Source organism: Esox lucius, chromosome 18, assembly GCF_011004845.1.
Source record: "Esox lucius isolate fEsoLuc1 chromosome 18, fEsoLuc1.pri, whole genome shotgun sequence".
Taxonomy (NCBI): Eukaryota; Metazoa; Chordata; class Actinopteri; order Esociformes; family Esocidae; genus Esox; species Esox lucius.
The window spans coordinates 7,926,085-7,950,485 of NC_047586.1; the positions used below are offsets into that span (position 1 = coordinate 7,926,085).

The 24,401-nt window shown below is 44.1% G+C and overlaps 1 protein-coding gene across 9 annotated transcripts in view; it reads right to left on the reverse strand.

Annotated features, from left to right (window-relative positions):
* Positions 1–24,401, reverse strand: part of bach2b (BTB and CNC homology 1, basic leucine zipper transcription factor 2b) — an 83,619-nt gene that overhangs the window by 17,958 nt on the left and 41,260 nt on the right. For 4 of the 9 annotated variants that reach the window (XM_010882839.4, XM_010882840.3, XM_020056274.3 and 1 more), the window contains exon 2: positions 6,957–7,271. In XM_010882839.4, the coding sequence (XP_010881141.1) occupies positions 6,957–7,259 (303 nt within the window). In that variant the 5' untranslated portion in view covers positions 7,260–7,271. Of the gene's footprint in view, positions 1–6,956; positions 7,272–15,373; positions 15,502–17,721; positions 17,741–20,245; positions 20,266–21,304; positions 21,325–22,797; positions 23,281–24,401 lie in introns of those variants that run through there. The other 5 variants (XM_034287766.1, XM_020056272.2, XM_020056273.2 and 2 more) reach the window with 5 other exon arrangements.

Below are 24,401 nucleotides of genomic sequence, written 5' to 3' on the forward strand. Positions count from 1 at the left end.
CGGTAAATTCACCACCAGGAGGTACCGATCACTCCCCCTTCTCTTTCCTCCCATTCCCGTTTCCTCCCACCCCGGCCCCGCCTCCAGTAAGAGGGAGGACAGGCTTGCCCCTGTCTGACTCCCTCCATCTGTCTGGTAAGCTGTGAATGTGTGATAGTCTCCCTGCTAGTGTCAAGCCCTGTTTTGGCTGGTCACCAGCGTCTGTAGTCACAACACAACAAGACACGCCTATTTCTAAAATAGTACTTTAACCCTAAACCTAGGCAAAACGACTTTATTTTCATGCATTTTTACAATTTAAGAAAATGTTCAGTGCAGCTATGAAATCTGACTATGGAACACAGTGGAAACCCTGTTAATGGCGCTTTGCTTCCCTTTCACCCCAGGTCCCTTAGTTAGTTTGGCTTCAGCTTGTCCCAGCCCGATCCGGTGCCTGAGAAGGTGAAGGGGATGCCACATAAACCTGTCAAAGCGAATTACATTAGTCTGTCTCCACAACCGGTTTACATTACACCAGGGCTGAACATTATACTCGCAGACAGCCAAATCACTGCAATCAAAGCAGTGCGGCTGGGCCCGATTTTCCCTCTTCACTGCGGACAGAGTTGAAAAATGTGCACTCCATGTGTCCTGGTAACGACTAGGGGTACTGACAAACAGGAGGTGGTTTGAGGTTTGAACTGACGTGCCCCTCTGCTGATTCACAGTTAATAAGCGTCATCAGTGACACCCAAAACCCTACACGGCACACTAGCCGATGGGCCATGGTCGGAAGCAGGACTAGATAGGGGGATAGAGTGCAATTCCAGAATCAACAAGAGGCCAGATATGAGCTCCTTCCTCTTCTCCTGCAGCAGTCTGGATCTGGAATCAATCTCCGCTAGCCGGCCCTATTCTCCATGGCCCGAGCTGCTTTCCCATACTGGGGTGAAACAGGAATGTGCAAACAAGTATTAAAAAGCATGGAGCGTGCCAATCAGCTATACTGTGCATATATTTATGTTTGAACGTATGCCTCTCTTCAATATATTCTGTGACGCCCATCCCATGTAATCACTCATCATTTGACCTATCCACACAGTAATACCAAAGGTATATTTTCTCTAAGGAAACCAAAGCATCATGCTGTGACAACCAGGTCACACCGACACCCCTCCAGTCGTGCTCCAGTGTGACGTGAGACGCAGTCCGACATTACGCCCGGGTTTTGTCATGTGGAGCGCCAGCTGTGAGCTGACTGACGACCCCCTGTCATCTCACTGCCGCTAGCTGTGGGGCGACGGCGGCTCTTCCTGAGACGTACACTACAACGCTGATCCGTCCGCATGAATCCACCTTTGTTCCGGTCCACTAATGTGACGTGACAAAACGCTCCGCATTGCGAGTGATGCCTCCTACCACCCCGGGTGCCTCCGTTTGTTTATTCTCTGTTGCTCGGTTACGTCGCTGACGCTAGGGAACAAAACGGGGTTGTTCGTCTTTCATGGTGTGATCTCTAACAAAGACCCTGATTAAAAGACCCTGATTCTCTCTCTCTTTCTGAAACGGCAATGCGATTAAATGTATGATGAAATCGCTAACCCACTGCAGCCCTGGTCACTCCGGACCTACAAGGTCATCTGGGAGGAGTGAGGGAGGATGAAGGTGTTGACGGGGATGGGGGGTGGGGGGGGGGGGTCTTTGTTTCACATTTCATCCGCAGTGTCTTTTTTTCTCTTTCTCCCTCTCCCCCCCTCCCCTCCCCTCCCCCTCCCCCCCTCTCTCACGTGCCTTCTCTTGTACATAGGGGGTAGCCATCGGTAGCACGAGAGAAAACCGTCTCTCTCTCTCTTAAGACTAGAGCCGGACACACCAGTGGCATAGAGATCTACTGCTGCATTGCTACAGACATGGATTAGTAGGGCAACATTGGCCACCAGCAGCATTCCCAGATTCACATCCACTTTAGCCTTCTATTTTTTGGATTGGACAAAGTGAATTGTTTGATATGACAATGACATCAAAATGTCTTTCTACTAAATTTTACCCCACGTTATCAATGTTTTCATATTTCCAAACAACTACAGTATAACTTAGTTGTTTGGAAACTACCATGGCGGTAACGCAACCGAGTGCCGGAGGTATAATCCACCAAAAGCGTGTAAATCACTGTTTGACTATAAATGCCTGGGTGATGTAGAACATTAAACTTGAGTAATGACATCAATGAAATGACCATACCTCCGTTACATCAGTGACCTGTCTAGACGGGACTGCTTGAGAGATATATGGCATGTGTCCCAAACGGCGACCTCTTGTCCGTATAGTCTGTCATGGGCCACAGGGTCCCATTTGTAACAGACCAGAAACCTCCTATCTCTTAGATGGGGCTATTTAATGAACAAGGTTTGTTAGTTACGGTGGATATAAAAAGTCTACACACCCCTGTTAGAATGCCAGGTTCTTGTGATGTAAAAGAATGAGACAAAGAAAAATCATGTCAGAACTTTTTCCACCTTTAATGTGACCTATAATGTGAACAATTCAATTGAAAAACAAACGGAAATCTTTGATGGGGAAAAATAAAAAACTCAATAACCTGGTTGCACAAGTGTGCACACCCTTAAACTAATACTTTGTTGAAGCAATTTTTGATTTCATTACAGCACTCAGTCTTAATTTGCCCACTCTCCCTTGTAAAAGTGCTCCAAATTTGTCAGATTGCGAGGACATCTCCTGTGCACAGCCCTCTTCAGATCACCCCAGATGTTCAATTGGATTCAGGTCTGGGCTCTGGCTGGGCCATTCCAAAACGTTAATCTTCTTCTGGTGAAGTCATGCTTTTGTGGATTTGAATGTGTGCTTTGGATCGTTGTCATGCTGAAAGGTGAACTTCCTCTTCATCTTCAGCTTTCTAATGTACGCCTGAAGGTTTTGTGCCAAAATTGCTTGGCATTTGGAACTGTTCATAATTCCCTCCACCCTGACTAAGGCCCTTGTTCCAGCTGAAGAAAAACAGCCCCAGAGCATGATGCTGCCACCAACATGCTTTACTGTGGGTATGGGGTTCTTTGGGTGATGTGTTGGTTTTGCGCCAAACATACCTTTTGGAATTATGGCCAAAAGGTTCAACCTTGGTTTCATCAGACCATAACACATTTTCCCACGTGCTTTTGGGGGACTTTATGTTTTTTTTTGCAAACTTCAGCCGGGCTTGGGTTTTTCTTTGTAAGGAAAGTCTTCTGTCTTGCCACCCTACCCCATAGCCCATTCATATGAAGAATATGGGAGATTGTTGTCACATGTAGCACACAGCCAGTACTTGCCAGAAAATACTGCAGTTTCTTTAATATTGCTGTAGGCCTCTTGGAAGCCTCCCAGGCCAGTTCTCGTCTTTTCATAAATTTGGAGGGATGTCCAGTTCTTGGTAATGTCTCTGTTGTGCCATATTTTCTGCACTTGATGATGACTGTCTTCACTGTATTCCATGGTACATCTAATGCTTTGGAAATTATTTTGTACCCTTCTTCTGACTGATATCTTTCAACAATGAGATCCCTCTGATACTTTGGAAGCTCTCTGCGGACCATGGCTTTTGCTCTGAGATGCAACTAAGAAAATGTCAGGAAAATCCTACAAGAACAGCTGAACTTTATTTGTGATTAATCAGAGTCAATTTAAATGATGGCAGGTGTGTAATGACTTCAATTTAAGATGAGTATGAATTTGATTTGTTAATTCTGAACACAGCCACATCCCCAGTTATAAGAGGGTGTGCACACTTATGCAACCAGGTTATTGTAAGAATTTTATTTTTCATTTTTTCCCCTTGAAGATTTCAGTTTGTTTTTCAATTGAATTGTTCACATTATAGGTCACATTAAAAGTGGAAAAGTTCTGACATTATTTATCTTTGTCTCATTCTTTTACATCAGAAGAAATTTTAATTTTCACAGGGGTGTGCAGACCTTTTATATCCACGATATATCTTAAGTATAACTTTTCACCTGAGAGAATTCTTATTCAGTGCCGAGCATGTGCTTTCAGTGTGAGGGAGTAGAATCAATACAATCATCACTATGATGCATTTTACCGTCAGACAGTTTGCATTACTTTATATTGTGCCTTTTTGCAATGGACATAAGGAATGCGTGTTTTACTTGAATCCCAATGAAATATTTCCTTGGCATTAAATCAACAGTATTTCTGAAACATCAACTTTCCTCAGTCACACTTGAAATACTCGCCCAGCAAACAGGGGGTGTTGGTGGGACTTTCAGGGGACAGTGACAACCCCTTGATGGTCTGGGGATGTCCTAACAACACATTTTCTGTTTGCCAGTCCACCCTACTGCATTATGCAGTAAGAGTGAATGGAAGGGATTCTGCTTGTCGTAGAGACATTCCCAGATGTAACTCTAGTGGCTTACTCAACACACAATGCTCATTCAACAGGAATAATACAGGAACGGATAGATCTTCCCAGAGACATTTCAACTGAGGCGGAGCGATGATTCCTTATTTTCAAGCAAGGGAGGCAACAGTGAAAGTATTTTGACAGGTGTTAGGCGATAAATACATGCTAGCTCCAACTCCATGTTAGATCAGAGCCACATGCACTGCACGTTTATATGAGCTGTGTCCCAGTTTTCTTTTTTGCAGATCATGTAAGTGTACTCAATGTGGAGTGTGTGACATCAGTACATCTGTGGAGAAGTTTCATCACTTACGGCACATCTATTCCTGCTTGGAGGGCATGGTTGGGGGGGGGGGGTGGCTCGAATGACAGGAGTGCTTTGAAGGACAAGCAGAGCGTTGGGTGTGAGGGAGAGGACTTCAGAAAGCAAGAAAGCATTGGAGAGCTGAAGAGAGCTGGAGGGAGCTTAAGGGAGCTGGAGAGATTTGTGGAGTTTTACAGTGTCGCATCTCTTTCTCACTCTCTTCGCTTCAGCTTATAAACTCAGGGGCATCCACCTGCTGTAGTTGCCACACCCAAACTCATTAACAACCAATTTAAAATAGCCCATAAAAGTGCCAATCCTGTTAAAAACACAAATACAGTTTAATAGGGTTTGTCCATGTGGACTCTGGGGGAGTGTGAGGGAAGGCTGCTTGTTTGGCCGGTTGGCTACACGGAGATCACATTGCTGAAATACCATAACTTTCTCCCAAAACAGTGCAGAGGTAATGATGGCTGTAGCGACAGCTTTTCTAGTAAACTGCTGTTTTGACATTTTACATTCAACTAGTTTTAATCCCAGGTTTGTGTGACACCTCCTTGATAAGATGTTGTTTTCCTTTGGTGGCTAGTCAACTAAAGCTTGCTCGTTACTAAATAGGGATAGATGGCCTTGGACTTCAGCTAGTTCTCTGTAAAGACCAGTGATTAATTTCATCCTGTTGTGGCCCGGGCTTTATAAGATGGGAGTTTAATCAGTCTGCTAAATGTTGACTAGCTGGCTCTCCATTAGCATTAAGTTAGATCAGCAGTAGCGTTTAGCTAGCTAATGTTTTGCCAAATCTAATGGATGTTGTAGGAAGTCAAGAGGTTTTAATAAGTTGGCAACATGAAGAGGAGAATAACATGGGCCATGCACCAGGAGGCTGACTCCACAAAACACACACACAGATTGTAGCCCACCACACAGTGCTGAATAAAGTTAATAGATGTATGTATTTTGGACAAATGGCTTTTTTTAGTTTATATCTTAAGTTGACATTGGTTTAGGTTTTAAGAAAAGGTGGTCTATAATAAAATGATACAGGAAGTCATTGCTTTTTTTCCAACTTGGGGTTTTGTGACAACTCAAACAGGTGAAGGAATCCATTAAATTTTGTGTGGGTCTTCTAGTCTTGGTCATCCAATTGCGTACATACATGTTATGAAAATAACGGCCTTTAGAGGTTGCAGTATGTTTTTTTCACCCACCCACCGCCACTGCCTGACACACCAATAAGAAAAACAGCCAAATAAAAATCAGGCAAAAAACAAGACAGAAGTTAACAACAGTTCACATGTACAGTGGATATAAAAAGTCTACACACCCTTGTTAAAATGCCGGGTTCTTGTGATGTAAAATAATGCACAAAGATAAATCATGTAAGAACCTTTTCCACCTTTAATGTGACCTATAACGTGGACAATTCAGTTGAAAAACAAACGGAAATCTTTGAGGGGGAAAAATAAAAAACTCACAATAACCTGGTTGCATAAATGTCCACACTGTTAAACTAATACTTTGTTGAAGCACCTTTTGATTTTATTACAGCACTCAGTTTTTATTTGCCCACTCTCCCTTGTAAAAGTGCTCCAAATCTGTCAGATTGCGAGGATATCTCCTGTGCACAGCCCTCTTCAGATCACCCCAGATGTTCAATTGGATTCAGGTCTGGGTTCTGGCTGGGCCATTCCAAAACGTTAATCTTCTTCTGGTGAAGTCATGCTTTTGTGGATTTGGATATGTGCTTTGGGTCCTTGTCATACTGAAAGGTGAACTTCATCTTCAGCTTTCTAATGGACACCTGAAGGTTTTGTGCCAAAATTGCCTGGTATTTGGAACTGTTCATATTTCCCTCCACCCTGACTTAGCCCCTGGTTCCAACTGAAGAAAAACAGCCCCAGAGCATGATGCTGCCACCACCATGCTTCACTGTGGGTATGGGGTTCTTTGGGTGATGTGCAGAGTTGTTTTTGCACCAAACGTACCCTATGCAACCAGGTTATTGTAAGGTTTTTATTTTCATTTCCCCCCCCTCAAAGATATCAGTTTGTTTTTCATTTGAATTGTTCACATTATAGGTCACATTAATAGTGGAAAAGTTCTGACATTATTTATCTTGGTCTCATTCTTTTCCATCACAAAGACCTAGCATTTTAACAGGGGTGTGTAGACTTTTTATATACACTGTATGTTCAAGCCATCCAGAATATGCTCCAATCCAGAATAACTACAATGCTTGTCAATGTTAATACATACCTCTTCTGGAAGGCTGAGGGCGAAGGCATTCTCGGTCTGTCCCACCAGGGCCTGCAAGAAGTACTCGGAGCAGGCGGCCAGGACGGCCCGGTGGCCGCGGAACTCCTTGCCCTCCACCAGGACAGTCACATCGCACAGGATATCCTGCTTCCGCTGGTCGTTCAGGCACAGTAGGATGTTGGAACAATGGACCGTCGACTCATACACGTACATGGGGGCTCCAGGCTGCTCATCCGCGGACATGGGGGCTCCAGGCTGCTCATACAGGTACATGGGGGCTCCAGGCTGCTCATCCACGGACATTCCGCTCACACCCTGGAAACAGGAGCACAGCAGACATGGGTCAGCTTTCAGGTGAATGCGCTGGGCCCCATTGACGAGGTGCCATCTCCTCGGCTCACATGGTCTGGCCCCGGCACAACCCCAGCCCACTCCACCGAACACATTCGGCTCCATGATTCAAAATAGCACCATGACCAGATCAGACTGCCTCCACTAAACTAAACTCAATTCTCTCACTTCCCCCTTTCCTGGAATAGCAAGGAAATATACACTCTCAATACAAACACACACAATTTCAATTCACATTTTTGTAAATACTTGAGTATATCTTTTCATGTGACAACACTGAAGAAATGACACTTTGCTACAATGTAAAGTAGTGAGTGTACAGCTTGCATAACAGTGTACATTTGCTGTCCCCTCAAAATAACACAACACACAGCCATTAATGTCTAAACAGCTGGCAACATAAGTGAGTAAACCCCTAAATGAAAATGTCCAAATTGGGCCCAATTAGCCATTTGCCCTCCCCGGTGTCATGTGACTCATTAGTGTTCCAAGGTCTCAGATGTGAATGGGGAGCAGGTGTGTTAAATTTGGTGTCATCGCTCTCATACTCCCTCATACTGGTCACTGGAAGTTCAACATGGCAAGAACTCTCTGAGGATCTGAAAATTGGGATTGGCATTGCACAAATGTGAGGGGTATACTCACTTTTGTGAGATACTATATATATATATATCTATATATATACAGTGGGGAGAACAAGTATTTGATACACTGCCAAATTTGCAGGTTTTCCTACTTACAATGCATGTAGAAGTCTGTAATTTTTATCATAGGTACTCTTAAACTGTGAGTGACAGAATCTAAAACAAAAATCCAGAAAATCACATTGTATGATTTTTAAGTACAAATACTTGTTCTCCCCACTGTATATATATATATATACACACACACACACACACACACACCCCCGCACACATATACACATATACACACACATCCTACTACCCACACACAAACACCTGCATGTAGACTCTTCTTCCTGTAGAGAGCCCACATACTTCTGACCACATATTCCCAAGCAAGTGTACACGCGCGCACACCCACACACACCCACACACACAAAATCACTCATGATGCCAATCCCACGCAGAAAAGTGACGCAGCAAAACAGCAGAACACACTGTCCCTAAGGTTTCCATCTAGGCAGACTGTCTGAAGATGGAGGGACAGTAGAAGCTCTGTAAGTACCACTCAGACTGGCAGAGGAAGGAGAACGAACTGCAGTCACAAAAACGAAACTCAAGCCTCCTCACCGCTGCTGTGCAAACCGGTTTGAGTGTCAACAGCCCTTTGGTGGTGTTGCTTTAAGCCCTCAGAAGTCATTGTGTCTGGCTTTGGTCCTCGCAGTCAAGTTATTCCACCCACCTCTGGGTGCATATAGTCAAGCTACGCTGAAGGAAGAATTGCTTCATATCAGCTCTCGGCAAACATTTAAAGGAGGATTCAAGGGGAAGGTTTTCCCTGAACTAACAGTTGTTTTACAACAGTCAGACAATGGCACACGTCTCTACCAGTGATCTGACTGGGTTGAATAAGTGACTCCTAAACATAGAACGTCTGAAGAAAACATTGTGCATGAACTAATTAAACTGTCTTATGCCGCCACAGAAACCAAGTAATGAAAACAGATAGTGACTGTCGGTCTTGTTTCCATCAGATAATGAATTTTTACATCTGCAGTACTTGCTGTTCTTACTAAATCAGTGCTGTCTGACTCCGAACACACGTCATCATAAGAAGCTCTGCACCGAGCCAACCAGCTGCAGATCTTCCTGAAGTCAGGGCCAGCCCAACTTTCCTCAATGCTCAGCCAATGGTTGTTGATAAGCCTGCAGCTGTCTTTCCACGAAGCAATCATATTGGAAACTCTCTGCCAAGACTGCCCCAAATGTGGCAAAGTGTCAGAAGGTCAAGGAAAATATGTCCTGGCAAGGCACAAGAGACTCCATTTAATGTGACTGATCTGCATGTACACAATGTGGTCTGTGTCGTATGTCTCTACTGGTCAGAATGGAGACTCCTAGCTAACACAACACGATGACTCTACTGGTCAGAATGGGGACTCCTCTCAGAATTATGCTTTGTGCTGTCTAAACCATAACTTTATTAAAAATTTTATAGATCTCCACAATTCTTCAAATAAATGTGTTTCTCAAATTCTCTCAAAAAGACCAATAGTGAAAATAATATTTATTTATTTTTGCCTAGATTTGCTTAACTTTGCAATCACTCGTTGTGGTTGGCATTTCAAAGTTAATATTCTATGTTGAAAATGGCGAGTTTAGTTTTGAGAATTGAGCTGGACAGGGTGGACTGGCGTGGGATCCTTGTCTTCTAACCTCTGGCACCACAGTCCGACCAGCAGGATACTCTGGATGTCAAGTCAGAGAAATAAGCTCCTCTGTGGCTCGGACAGGACGTTCAATAGGAAAAATGTACATTCCTTATGAGTAATGAGAATCAGGCAGTTCCCATCAAAGTTATACGGTCCAAACAATGTATCCACTGACTACAGTGTGAATAGTGATGGCTATAGCAGAGGCCATGACCTCACCAGAATTAAAAACAACAAGAATTTGATCCGATTTGACTGCTCTTTCTGTAGTAGTCATTCAAGGCCCTGATACTTATTTTGTTTTGGTGTGCTAGGGCTTTAGCCACCACGCGGGGGCTGGTTTCAGAACCACTGTTTTGGTGTGCTAGGGCTTTAGCCGCCACGCGGGGGCTGGTTTCAGAACCACTGTTTTGGTGTGCTAGGGCTTTAGCCGCCACGCGGGGGCTGGTTTCAGAACCACTGTTTTGGTGTGCTAGGCCTTTAGCTGCCACACGGGGGCTGGTTTCAGAACCACTGTTTTGGTGTGCTAGGGCTTTGGCCGCCACGCGAGGGCTAGTTTCAGAACCACTGTTTTGGTGTGCTAGGGCTTTAGCCGCCACGCGGGGGCCGGTTTCAGAACCACTGTTTTGGTGTGCTGGGGCTTTAGCCGCCACGCGGGGGCTGGTTTCAGAACCACTGTTTTGGTGTGCTAGGGCTTTAGCCGCCACGCGGGGGCTGGTTTCAGAACCACTGTTTTGGTGTGCTAGGGCTTTAGCCGCCACGCGGGGGCCGGTTTCAGAACCACTGTTTTGGTGTGCTAGGCCTTTAGCTGCCACACGGGGGCTGGTTTCAGAACCACTGTTTTGGTGTGCTAGGGCTTTGGCCGCCACGCGAGGGCTAGTTTCAGAACCACTGTTTTGGTGTGCTAGGGCTTTAGCCGCCACGCGGGGGCCGGTTTCAGAACCACTGTTTTGGTGTGCTGGGGCTTTAGCCGCCACGCGGGGGCTGGTTTCAGAACCACTGTTTTGGTGTGCTAGGGCTTTAGCCGCCACGCGGGGGCTGGTTTCAGAACCACTGTTTTGGTGTGCTGGGGCTTTAGCCGCCACGCGGGGGCCGGTTTCAGAACCACTGTTTTGGTGTGCTAGGGCTTTAGCCGCCACGCGAGGGCTAGTTTCAGAACCACTGTTTTGGTGTGCTAGGGCTTTAGCCACCACACGGGGGCTAGTTTCAGAACCACTGTTTTGGTGTGCTGGGGCTTTAGCCGCCACGCGAGGGCTAGTTTCAGAACCACTGTTTTGGTGTGCTGGGGCTTTAGCCGCCACGCGGGGGCCGGTTTCAGAACCACTATCCAGACATACACAGTGGCTGTCTGAGTGGCCGCTCCCAATTATTGTTTCATTTTTTCTTATTTCCACCAACTCAGTTGGCCTCGCGGGATAATGACCTGTTTTCCAAGAATAACGTTTCCAGATGTGGTTGCAAGGTTCATAACAATCCAAACATGCTATTCCTAACCCCGGAATGTGCACTGAGTTGCCTTGCTTCCATTTCAGATGTCTGTTTTGCAATAGGGAAGGGAAAATACAAGTGGGACACACACAAAACACACACACACACACTCTTACACCACAAAATAGCTGGTTATGGTTTTGTTCTGATGAACTGCTGAGGGATGCAAAGATTTTTTTGTTGTCTTTGTTTTCTAGCGCAGCTCCTTGCGCCAACCCATACGGCTAACCAGATTTGTGACAAACACTTCTCCCGCACAGATCAAAAGCCCAATGGTGTGACAATGAGTTTCCAACACCCGTCAACTATGCCTGACGGCAAGGCTTTTGAAGCGCCAACGCTGAGCTGAGGGGCCCTGATTCCTACTAATGTGACTGAGGAGGGAGCAGCTATCAGCTTGTTACACACATGCCCGTGATTACGACATTCATTCTGCGCACAAACACAAGCATTCGAGAGCACATACAGGAAGTGCACCGACACTCAGACGCCGTCATCCGCTTTCATCCACTGTCATCCGCCCGCCAGTGCTTTCACTGCAGACTTCTTCACGGTGGCAGCTCACTGTGGCCGACACGTATGAACGTGCTCGTTGTGTGGCTGTGGATTTAATGTGCCCAGGCTGTCCACATACCGACAGGAGTAAAAGCCCTTCCTCAGTCAACCGACCGACTCCCCACCTCCTCGCTGCTCCTTGTTCGCCGTGTTATAGGGAGTCAGAAGCAGCAGCCTACATGACTAGAACCTGGTCGACTCTCGTCTCTCGGGGTCTCTGGGGTTTTACGCACTCACAGTAGGTCACTGTAGCGTTAAGTAAACCCCTTTGGAGTAGGGCTTGCGTGGGACACTGGATGGTTTCTGACAACTAGGACTGGGCTGTATGTGAGGTGGTTTGGCAGGCTCTGGGGCGAGGAGTAACAGCATTGTGATGGCTTCTATGATGTGCGTCCTCTCCACGGTCGACGTCCCTTTGAGGAGCCATACACTGAGGCAGGACTGACAGGAAGAAAGGGGGAGCAACCCCCCCCCCCCCCCCCCGATCTCAATGTCCCTCCCTCTGTCTTAGCGTTTCACTACCTGCCTCAATGTCTCTTACTCTCTACCTTAATGTTTCTCTCCATCTCAATGTATCCCTACATATCTCAATGTCCCTCTCTCCATTTCAGTGTCTCTCTCTATCTCAGTGTCTAACTATGTCTTGATGTCTCACTACATATCTCAGTGTTTCTCATCTCAAAGTCTACTGCCAATAAATTGAAAATCACCATTATCTCAATAAATAATGATTCTGACAATGAAAACTACGCCTCTGAAAGATAATAGATCATAAGAAGAAGGGTTTCGCATCTAAGACATAAATATAAGGGGAAATTATGTTTTTTTATGAATAGTTGATAAATTAATGAATAGTTTATATTTATTAATAGCCTGATTCCAGACTATAATAATAAAATCTTGGAGGCCAGTGTTGCTGCAACAGTATAATTTTGCACTGTAACAGAATGAGTTCTGGCCATGGCCTTGGTTCTCAGTTATTAGCCTAAAAAAATTTCAATAGTGCTTTGATAAAGAGAACATTAATTGATCTGGAAATTAAAGCGTTTTGAGCCAATTATTTGAATATTGCCAAAATGTGTGAGTATAACATTTCTGAGCCCTATTGGTGACAGAATTATATTTCCAACTGAGCTAATGAATAAGTCACAAGTTAAAGTTATCATTCATGGCCTTAAAACAAAACTCAAATGTTGCTGTTCATGTGCAAGTAAGGGGTATTTAGGTCATACAAAAGATGAAGTTTCAATGAGCCATCTTATGCGTCTCTGTTCACCTAAAAAAGAAGGTTCATTTGGATCCTCAAATCAAGTTCTAATGGGCTAGGTTTTAGCGTGGCTAAATATTTCGGATGATTATTACACATAACATGTCTTTACATTATGCAAAACAGGGCCCCTCTCTCTCTCTCGCTCTCTCCCCCTCTCGCTCTCCCTCTGTCTGTCTTATCCTCATCTAGAACAAACCCAAGTGACAGTAGAGGTCACATGTCTTATGTCAACAGCAGGACTTTCTCAGCACCCTCCTCTTTGCCATCCCCCTCCCCCCACACGTACACTCTGGACACCATGACAACACACTCCTCTCTCTCTCTCTCTCTCTCTCTCTCTCTCTCTCTCTCTCTCTCTCTCTCTCTCTCTCTCTCTCTCTCTCTCTCTCTCTCTCTCTCTCTCTCTCTCTCTCTCTCTCTCTCTCTCTCTCTCTCTCTCTCTCTCTCTCTCTCTCTCTCTCTCTCTCTCTCTCTCTCTCTCTCTCTCTCTCTCTCTCTCTCTCTCTCTCTCTCTCTCTCTCTCTCTCTCTCTCTCTCTCTCTCTCTCTCTCTCTCTCTCTCTCTCTCTCTCTCTCTCTCTCTCTCTCTCTCTCTCTCTCTCTCTCTCTCTCTCTCTCTCTCTCTCTCTCTCTCTCTCTCTCTCTCTCTCTCTCTCTCTCTCTCTCTCTCTCTCTCTCTCTCTCTCTCTCTCCAGCCATTTTCACGGAGCGGAGGATGATGTGAGGAATCTTAACAGAAAACACAAAGGAAAAGAAAAACTGTTGTTTCGACGTGGTTCACTCTGACGTTTCCCCTTCGAGGTGAAAACCTGAAAGTTGAATTTTTGAGTAAACTATGAAACTGCAGTCTCTTGTGCTTAGGAAAGTTGTCATTTGAAGTCTCGAGGCTTCGGCTAGACATTTCATAGACGTATCCTATAAAAGACAGGCCTCGCTGAGCTTCTTTGATTGGTTGGAAATGGCAGCCTGGCGCGCTGTGAAACATTTCCTTCAGCACTTCTGACACAGAAACAGATTCAATGGCTCATTACATTCAAGCTACACTGGGCATAAATCATGAGTCTCCATGACAAATGCTGTTGTTCCCCTGTGCTACAGAAATTCACAGTCGTAGGTAACCTTGGGGCTTTATAGGCTACAATGTAAACCACGATTTCACTGTAGCTTTCATCAGAACTTAAAATGATTGTATATACAGATCTGTTTTACAAGGTTTGAATGTTATTCACTAAAATTGCAATTAATAAAAAACAAGCGGTGCGTCCTCAAAAACCTAAAATGTTTTATCGGTTAAATGGGCATTACACAAGCACATAACAGCAGATGTTACCATGGCTGTATCGAAAGCTTGTGGCCCTGTGCAGAAAATTAGCCCTGCAGATCATGAACATGTTGAGGCAACTTATTTTAAGAAAATGTGAAGACGATCAATAAGGATGCATCTGAACATCTTCTGTTCAATAACTCCAACTCTAATGCTGAGTCTCATTATACCCTACAGTCCTACACTGGGAAATGTAATGCCACAGCAAACAATAGAACTGCTGTTCTGAGCTTCAACTCCCCACTGCTTTAGCATCTTTCTTGATGCCAGATGTCAGTAATTACTACCTTTCTTTGACAGCACAGCCTTAGGTCTGTAATGTGAAGCAAAAACATGCGTATACTGTCTCTATTGCAACTACGCTACAACACCTTGTGGTTCAGAAAGCAAGTTACATACATTTCTTCACAGTGGTAACAGAAAGCAAACAGGGTGACACCCTTAGGACATCCAAAGGACCATAGCACAATGTTTCCGGCGTCGCGGGACATCCGAATTTGCTTCCTTAAAACATAACACGCTGTAGTTCCCATTCAGAAAATCAGAATTAACTTCTCTCTCTTAATGACCGCATTGACTAGTCGCAAAATACCCTGTCTGCTTCAGTAACACTATTAGAGGCTTGCGTCCAAAACGGCACCCTGTTTCCTTTCTGGTGAACTACTTTGACCTGGCTACTAGTAGTGTACTATCAAAGTCAGAGTGCCATTTTGAATGCACTCCAGTTCTCCTGAGCGGCAGGTATTGAACGCTAGCCAGGTTGTGAGGAACGTTGGCCAATACCTACTGCTACAGGAGGAGTCTTGAAGCCAGATGTCAGTGATTTTTCAGAGGATGAGTATGGCTTGAATGGTGAATTATCCAAATTATGTAGTTAGTAATAAGACACTAATGCTTAGGGCAGTATAACAAAATATACAGCTGGTGGGGAAAAACAATCTCCCGTAAATATGCAATTAGTAAGATATTATTTGGCTGCAACCAAGGTGGCTAATATCAAGACAGGCACACACACACACACACACACACACACAGACTTACAGAGTGCCTTCTGTTGGTCCCCATAAATGCATACATTCATCTTTTCACACTTACTCTGAAATGAGGGGGCAGAGCCTGTCGCTCGATTCAGTGAAGGTCAACCCAGATGACTATTCCTATTATACTGTACTTAAGAGGCAATTTCCTCATCTCACGGCTCCCAGGCTCCTTCATGGTTCTCCTCATGCTGTTCTCCCTTCTCCCAAAGGAAATAACAGTTCTGCTTTAACCGACCCACCTGGAGGGACCCGCGGGTAACTGTTTCTATTAAGCCATGATGTCACGTGTTAAAATGACGAAGGAGGCGCATGGAGCAGAATAGTACTACATGTCCCCTTGGCCACCAAAGTATTTATTACCTCAGCGTGTTAAAGGATTTTAGTCTGGGGCTTAAGGTAAGTTAATTGTAGTAGATTAATGAAAGCGAATCATTGAGAGGCACAGACACACAGACAACATAGACGGGGCTTTTCAGGTGGTGCCAGGATTTGTAGAGTTGTCTTTCCTTACTATAAAAATAAATGGATGTAAAAAAAACTGAAAAACACGTGTGAGGTATGTACAGTGGGGAAAACAAGTATTTGATGCACTGCCGATTTTGCAGGTTTCCCCACTTACAAAGCATTTAGGAGTCTGTATCATAGGTACTCTTCAACTGTGAGTGACGGAATCTAAAACAAAAATCCAGAAAATCACATTGTATGATTTTTAAGTAATTAATTTGCATTATATTGCATGACATAAGTATTTGATACATCAGAAAAACAGAACTAAATATTTGGTACAGAAACCTTTGTTTGCAATTACAGAGATCATACGTTTCCTGTAGTTCTTGACCAGGTTTGCACACACTGCAGCAGGGATTTTGGCCCACTCCTCCATACAGACCTTCTCCTGATCCTTCTGGTTTCGTGGCTGTCGCTAGGCAACACGGACTTTCAGCTCCCTCCAAAGATGTTCTATTGGGTTCAGGTCTGGAGACTGGCTAGCCCACTCCAGGACCTTGAGATGCTTCTTACGGAGCCACTCCTTAGTTGCCCTGACTGTGTGTTTCGGGTCGTTGTCATGCTGGAAGTCCCAGCCACGACCCATCTTCAATGCCCTTACTGAGGGAAGGAGGTTGTAGGTCATGATCTCGCGATACATGGCCCCATCCATCCTCCCCTCAATACAGTACAGTCGTCCTGTCCCCTGCAGAAAAGCATCCCCAAAGAATGATGTTTCCACCTTCATGCTTCACGGTTGGGATGGTGTTCTTGGGATTGTACTCATCCTTCTTCTTCCTCCAAACACAGCGAGTGGAGTTTAGACCAAAAAGCTCTACTTTTGTCTCATCAGACCACATGGCCTTCTCCCATTCCTCCTCTGGATCATCCAGATGGTCATTGGCAAACTTCAGACGGGCCTGGACATGCGCTGGCTTGAGCAGGGGGACATTGCGTGCGCTGCAGGATTTTAATCCATGACGACGTAATGTGTTACTAATGTTTTTCTTTGAGACAGTGGTCCCAGCTCTCTTCAGGTCATTGACCAGGTCCTGCCGTGTAGTTCTGGGCTGATCCCTCACCTTCCTCATGATCATTGATGCCCCACGAGGTGAGATCTTGCATTGAGCCCCAGACCGAGGGAGATTGGCCGTCATCTTGAACTTCTTCCATTTTCTAATAATTGGGCCAACAATTGTTGCCTTCTCACCAAGCTGCTTGCCTATTGTCCTGTAGCCCATCTCAGCCTTGTGCAGGTCTACAATTTATCCCTGATGTCCTCCCACAGCTGTCTAGTCTTAGCCATTGTGGAGAGGTTGGAGTCTGTTTGATTGAGTGTGTGGACAGGTGTCTTTTATACAGGAAACAAGTTCAAACAGGTGCAGTTAATACAGGTAATGAGTGGAGAACAGGAGGGCTTTTTAAAGAAAAACGAACAGGTTTGTGAGAGCCGGAATTCTTACTGGTTGGTAGGTGATCAAATACTTATGTCATGCAATCAAATGCTAATTAAATATGAAAAAATCATACAATGTGATTTTCTGGATTTTTGTTTTAGATTCCATCTCACACAGTTGAAGAGTACCTATGATAAAAATGACAGACCTCTACATGCTTTGTAAGTAGGAAAACCTGCAAAATCGTCAGTGTATCAAATACTTGTTCTCCCCACTGTAGGTCTCATTAATATTCAGCAAAAATGTATTTTTTTTACACCCATGGTGGTAGTTCACTTTGAGCCAGACTGCAGTGATCATCAAAAACCAGTTAATGTGACACGCTGCTGATTTTTTTTACACCAATTTGTCCTACATCTTTAATGCTTCAGCATAGAATAACAGATCATTAAGAGTACGAACAAATCGAAATAGAGATTACTAGCAGAGGCAGGTGAATTTTCATGAGAATGCACTCTACCTGACCTCAGATGTCTCTCTGGTCATTATGTGCTCCTGCTGGCTCGCAGCACACATGCACACGCACCCAAATCCACTGGGGTCTATCAGCTTCTTGTTTTTCTCAAGGCCCATTTCGGGGATTGATACCATTTATTGGGACATGGAGAAAGCAGGGCTTCGATGAGATAACAGAGATAGGAAGTTCAATGCAATTTGTGTCAGAGTAACAAGAGTTGTCGTACGCATAATTAAAACTGCAAGTGCATTCAGGTATGATGTCGAAACTAAAATGTTGTCTGAAAGAGAAATAGAGAAGAAACAGGACAGAGGAAGGATGTCTTCTCAGAGGGGCTTTCCAGCAAACCCGTGTACCACAGGCATATAACAGTGACTTCAGCACCTTAAAGAAGCTGTTGCTCTCCGAGGCCAGAATAAGGATCGACAATCTGTCTTTCAGTACGTCAAAGGGATGATGATGATGGTCAGAGGAAGGATTGCAAGGCTATCTTTAATTTGCCAAATTCACCAGAATCCTAATTAACATTCAAAATGATCGTAATGTGGGTACTTTATAATTCAAAAACTTTTTTTTATGTATTCATATTATTTATTCCTTTTTATATGTGTGCATTTTATCCATGAGTTTAATATAGATAGAAAATACAGTAGTTCAAAGAAATCTAAAAGAAGCTAATTAATAAAAATTGCCATTATTTTCAGTTAATTCTCCAAGTCTTACAACTATTGTTTTTGACAATTGACACCAGTTTTACACCAAAACAATAACCAAAAAATATATAAAAGTATAAAAAGACATTTTAAGGATATTAAATGTTAAAACCTTCATGCAAAAAACTATGATATTCAGTAAGATATTGTTTTAAATAATTCTAATAAAAAAACCCATATTTCATTATTTTCTATTTTTTACATGATGCGATAGTCACATGGCGATTGTGATATAGTAACTACAGGCACCTGAAATACCCAAAGGGTCCACAAGATGTCTTGTGACTGGATAATATAAAGTTATGCAAAGAAGAAAGGGAAGTTACGAGCTCTCCTAAGAAATATATTTAACCAGGGAACAATTCAATAGCACTGAATTTACCTTGTTAAGCCTCTCATTGTGAGTATATCTGCATGAAACTTGTAGCGATCAGAGGAAGGGGGAATCTCCCTGGGTCTCCATGGATACAGAAGAGTAAGAACAACCAGGCAAAACTCATGGTTTGGTGGCGACCTCAGGGTCACTGCCAACAGCGAGGCCAAACACAGCGTCAAGTCAGGCTATGTGGATTTGCCAAACATACACACAAACAAACACACACACATATGTATATGTGACAAATAATCCCAAGTCAATCCGCAAATGAATCCGAAGCCTTTTCACATGGTGAGAGATTAATTTTGCATCCTCATCCCCATTCAGAGCAAAACTAATAACTGCATTTCATAGTTGTTCGACCAGTAGGCCACCAACATTTTAAAAAGAGCTTGGTTTGCACAGTGTGATGCTTGCAACCTCAAGGTTGTGGGTTTAATATCGCCTCCTAAAAATAATGAAAATGTAAACTCACCAATGTAAACACCTAAATGCAATGTAAATGAAATAACTGAAAACTGCAGTGTTGCAAGGACCAGTTCTGGGACAGTGTTTCCCGGGTAAAGCCAACGGAGCTATGACTCCTTTTTGGTTTCCCCCCGCAGTATTACCGACCCATCCTCCGGCTCTTGCCTACAGACATTAATAAACGGCATCAGTTCTGTGCCTGGGTGATGGTGAAGGAGGGGGGCGAGGAGAAGACGAAGAGGGATGAAAGAAAGGATGACCTCCTCGGATTGTGAACATCTGTCAAGAGTACTGGGGGACTCTCATATAGTAGCACCATTGAGAGACCTACACACCAATGAACATCTGTGGTGGTAAGAGGGCCATAACTGCCACCGTCTGAAACTATTATTGAAAATGACAGTATCATCATCCGCTAAACCTCTAAAAAAAACAACAACCGTTAAGCAGGTTCAGATGGGTAAACACGTTCCCGTCTTGCTGTGACACGGCGTAAGCGAGTGGCACCGGTAGGCTGCACACGTGCCCGCGGGCAGAGCTGTTCTGTGGTGCTCCTCCGTCATCGCTGCACGTTGAAACGAAACATGCATCACGCGTAGTTTCCCTCTTATGCTACGTTTAAAGTGAAAGACTCTCTTTGAGGGTATCACATGAAATCCGGTGAAGAGAGAGAGTCCAACCAGAGCTCTTTGATTCCCCTACACACTGCCCAAATGCGCAGGTCAACGTGAGCAGCCGCAACTGACAATCATTTCTGAAGCGGTCCTTAATTTAGACGAAGCTGTAACAGGGTGTAACATGATTACTCAGCTTCCAATAGCTTTAATTGCTGAATCTGAGACTACGGCTATGCGGCTTGCCAAAAAAACAATAACACAGCAAATCTTTACACCACTTCCTGACAGAAATGCAAGTTATGAAGCTCATGCCTGGAATGCAGCTACACAACATAGAAACGTGCTAGCATTACCTCAGAAGGACTTCTCAGCCTGGCCAGTCATTCGGTTACTCTCCTTCTAACTCGGGAAACATTGTCATGCCTCGCAATATGTTGCTGAGTACATCTGTGCATATGTGTGTGGGTGTGTGTATGTCTGTGTGTGTAAGAGATGGCATACCAGAGTATTTTAGGCCCCTGCCTGCTTAAGCTGCAGCTTGCATGAATCATGAGTTCCCACATTGTAGGTCAGAAAGCTGGGTGAGTCATAACGTTGTCTTATATGGTAACAGGCGGTGTGTTATTGAAACAAACAGTTATCTATAGACCTGAGCTATCTGGTCCGCAGCCATTTCAATGTAAACAGTGCTCTCGCTATTCTGTATCTACAACCATATTGACACTGGGATCACGCTGCAGAGTATTTCGAGTACTTTTCCAGAGATGTGGAGTGGGGGGGGGGGGTTGGTCTCAAGCAAACGCAGCCAAACTAAGTTTTTTTTTTTTTGCGCGCGGCATTGGCCTCTGTGGAAAAATGAATGGAACGTATAGGAAGTGATATAGGAAGTGATACTTGTGTTCTGTTTAGTGCTAATCAGAGCTGCTAACCACCGATTGCTTTAAGTCCCGTCCTGGCGCTCCAAACCTATGTGAAGTTATGTTATGACAACTATTTAGAAGATAATAACCCACTATATCTAAAACCTGACCATCGTGCAGCCTGAATAGCGTCAAGGATGTTGACGTTAGACGTTAGATGACCGTAGAACATTTTACAAAAGTACAGCACTGTCTTTTGGGGCGTCAGATGTCAGACAGTTGAGATTGACGACAGGGTAATTACTTTCAAACCTGATCTATTCTGCACCCCAAGCAAATGCTAATTCCTTCCTTGATTCGCCATTTAAACCCTCTCGTCTCTGGCGATCAAGTGCAATCGTCACATAACCCCGACTACTGAAGCTTCACAACCACAGACACCTCGACGATATCAACCACACAGAACTCATCACGTGTGCAAAAAGAAAATAATACAACAATCCCCACCATCACAGCACATTGGCCTGAGGTAATTCAAATGAGTCTGGTTACCGTGAGGAATTTGAGCATAGCAACTCCAGCCAGGACCGTGCAGTGATTGGTGAGTGAGCGGTTGCACTTGGCCACCACGCTCTTGTGTACTAATTAAACAATATGATTGGCAGGCCAGGGGGGCTGCAGAGAGGCGGGAGTTTAATAGGCTGGATCATCTCCAGCATTATTAACGGGGCCAATAGAATGGGTCTGGTTGCTTGGCTGGAGGTGTGTCAGGGTGTTGTGGGCGGGAGGGGGCCTGAGGCTTTACAAAAAACAACAACATAAATCCATCTGGTCAAAGGCAGAAAAAAAAAAAAAAGTCACATGAAAAAACGTTGATGCGATACAAGGCCACGAAAAATAAAACTTCACCCACTCATGGAAAAAAAAACAACAACCTGCAAATGGAAACTCTTTATAGGAATAAGGTGACGCGCACACTACACCACCTACATAGTACCATCAGTCTGAGTGCTGTTCTGTGTGTCAACATGTCGCATGTATGTCTGCTTGTGTGTGTGAGTGAGTGCGTCGGAGGGCATGCATCCGTATTTTTCTGGAAGTGAAAAAGCAGCTCTTCACACACTGCGCAGCCCAGTTGAAGGTGTGACATCTAGCTATCTAGCATAAGAATAGATACAAGCACCCCCTGTCATTAGTGACAGTTCTGTGTGCATGGAGGGAACTATAAACCACTACAGCCATATTAGAGATGTCCAGTGGAGATCGCAGAGACAACTTGCCAAGCTAAATCAAGAGGCAGAGGTGAAAACCTGAGCCAGGGGAGATTCTAATGCATCTAGGTTGAACGCAAATAAATCTTGTTTTTTGAATCATTGCTCCAGACAAACAGCAGTCTATTCCCTATACAGTGCACTACTTTTGACCAGAGTCCTATAAATATGGTGCCATTTGGGACATAAGAAAGCTGTCCAATAGTGATGAATTTTCACATGATAATTCTTCCTGTTTCTATGGTTATTTACAGTTGTCCGTCTATGCCTGATTACGTCCGATTCTTGCAGGAAGTTAGATTAGTAAGATATAAAAAGCCATAGCGCTTTTCTTAAATTAAGAATAAATAAAATATTCATTGACAAAGTCAGTGAAATGTAAATAGTCAAACAAATAGATATCCAGTGTGTAAATGAAAGACACTGCAAAAAATATTTGTCATATCAAGTACATTAATCTTGTACAATTATCTTGTTTTCAGGTAACAAATGCAACCATCCTTAAAATAAAGAAAATATTTCTTAACAAGCTAAAGTTGTATTAGATAATACCGCTGGATTTTAGAAAATATGCCTTGAACAATTTTCTTTCTTTTTTTTAAAATACTTTTTCTGAGGTACACATTTGCTGTCTTCATATACCGTTGACAATCACAGTATATCCTTTTTAAACTCAAAGTCAAATTGACAAAAAGTCGACCAAATGAAACACGGTTACACCAGCACAACAACCACAAAAGAGTTATAAAGACCGAAAGATCCACCATGCACGACCTGAATGGACTCCCTCTGTCTCGCACCCAGCCTCCGTCCCTCCGCTCATACGGACATGTTACATAAATGGACGTCATTCATGTTGCCTGCCTTCTGCTAGCACACCTGCTGCTGTCAGTCCATGGGAGCACGGCTACGGCGGAAGGGCCGCGGCACGTTCTCACATACACCAACAACACGACGTGTCCCCCGGCCCGTCCATGCCGCGCAGGGATCCGTCACATTAGACCGGCATAGGGAGGGACCGCTGGTGTTCGTCCCAGGTCAGATGACCTTCTGGTGGCGCCGCTGCCCGGAGTGTGAGAGAGTTCGGTTTTGGAGCTGAGGGGGACCTGCAACACTATGTGCTGCGTATACATCCAACGGGCTGCCTACTGTGTGTGAAGTGGAGCACTGGCTCACTGAGTTGTTGTTCACTGAACGCTAGGCAGCCCATGAAAACAATCGTCTGATAATGCACAGTCCTGCTCACTTAGCCTGAGTCACTGAGTCAAATTATTCATTTTATCTTTAGCATCATCTGTGCGGTTTGGCCTCCTATTACAGTGGTGACTGTGTTCCTGCCTCCTCAGGAGTCTCATTTCCCAAACCATAGATGGTCACGATGAGAGTCAATACAGACATTCACAATGGAGAGGTTAAAAAATCGAATATGTATATATATTCAGTGGATATAAAAAGCCTACACACCTCTGTTAAAATGCCAGGTTCTTGTGATGTAAAAGAATGAGACAAAGATAAATCATGTCAGAACCTTTTCCACCTTTAATGTAACCTATAAAGTGAACAATTCAATTGAAAAAATAACTAAAATCTTTGAGGGGGATGAATAAAAAGTTTCACAATAACCTGGTTGCATAAGTGTGCACACCTTTAAACTAATACTTTGTTGAAGCACCTTTTGATTTTATTACAGCACTCAGTCTTTTTGGGTATGAGTCTATTAGCAGGGCACATCTTGACATGGCAATATTTGCCCACTTTTCTTTGCCAAATCTGTCAGATTGCGAGGATACCTCCTGTGCACAGCCCTCTTCAGATCACCCCACAGATGTTCAATTGGATTCAGGTCTGAGCTCTGGTTCGGCCATTCTAAAATGTTAATCTTCTTCTGGTGAAGCCATGCTTTTGTGGATTTGGACGTGTGCTTTGGGTCGTTTTCATGCTGAAAGGTGAACTTCCTCTTCATCTTTCTAATGGACGCCTGAAAGTTTTGTGCCAAAATTGCCTGGTATTTGGAACTGTTCTTATTTCTCTCCACTCTGACTAAGGCCCCGGTTCCAGCTGAAGAAAAACAGCCCCAAAGCATGATGCTGCCACCACCATGCTTCACTGCAGGTATGGTGTTCTTTGGGTGATGTGCAGTGTTGTGCAGTGTTGTTTTTGCGCCAAACATACCTTTTGGAATTATGGCCAACAAGTTCAACCTTGGTTTCATCAGACCATAACACTTTTCCCCACATGCTTTTGGGGGACTTGATTGTTTTTACAAACTTCAGCCGGGCTTGGATGTTTTTCTTTGTAAGAAAAGGCTTCCGTCTTGCCACCCTACCCCACAGCCCATTCATTTGAAGAATATGGGAGATTGTTGTCACATGTAGCAC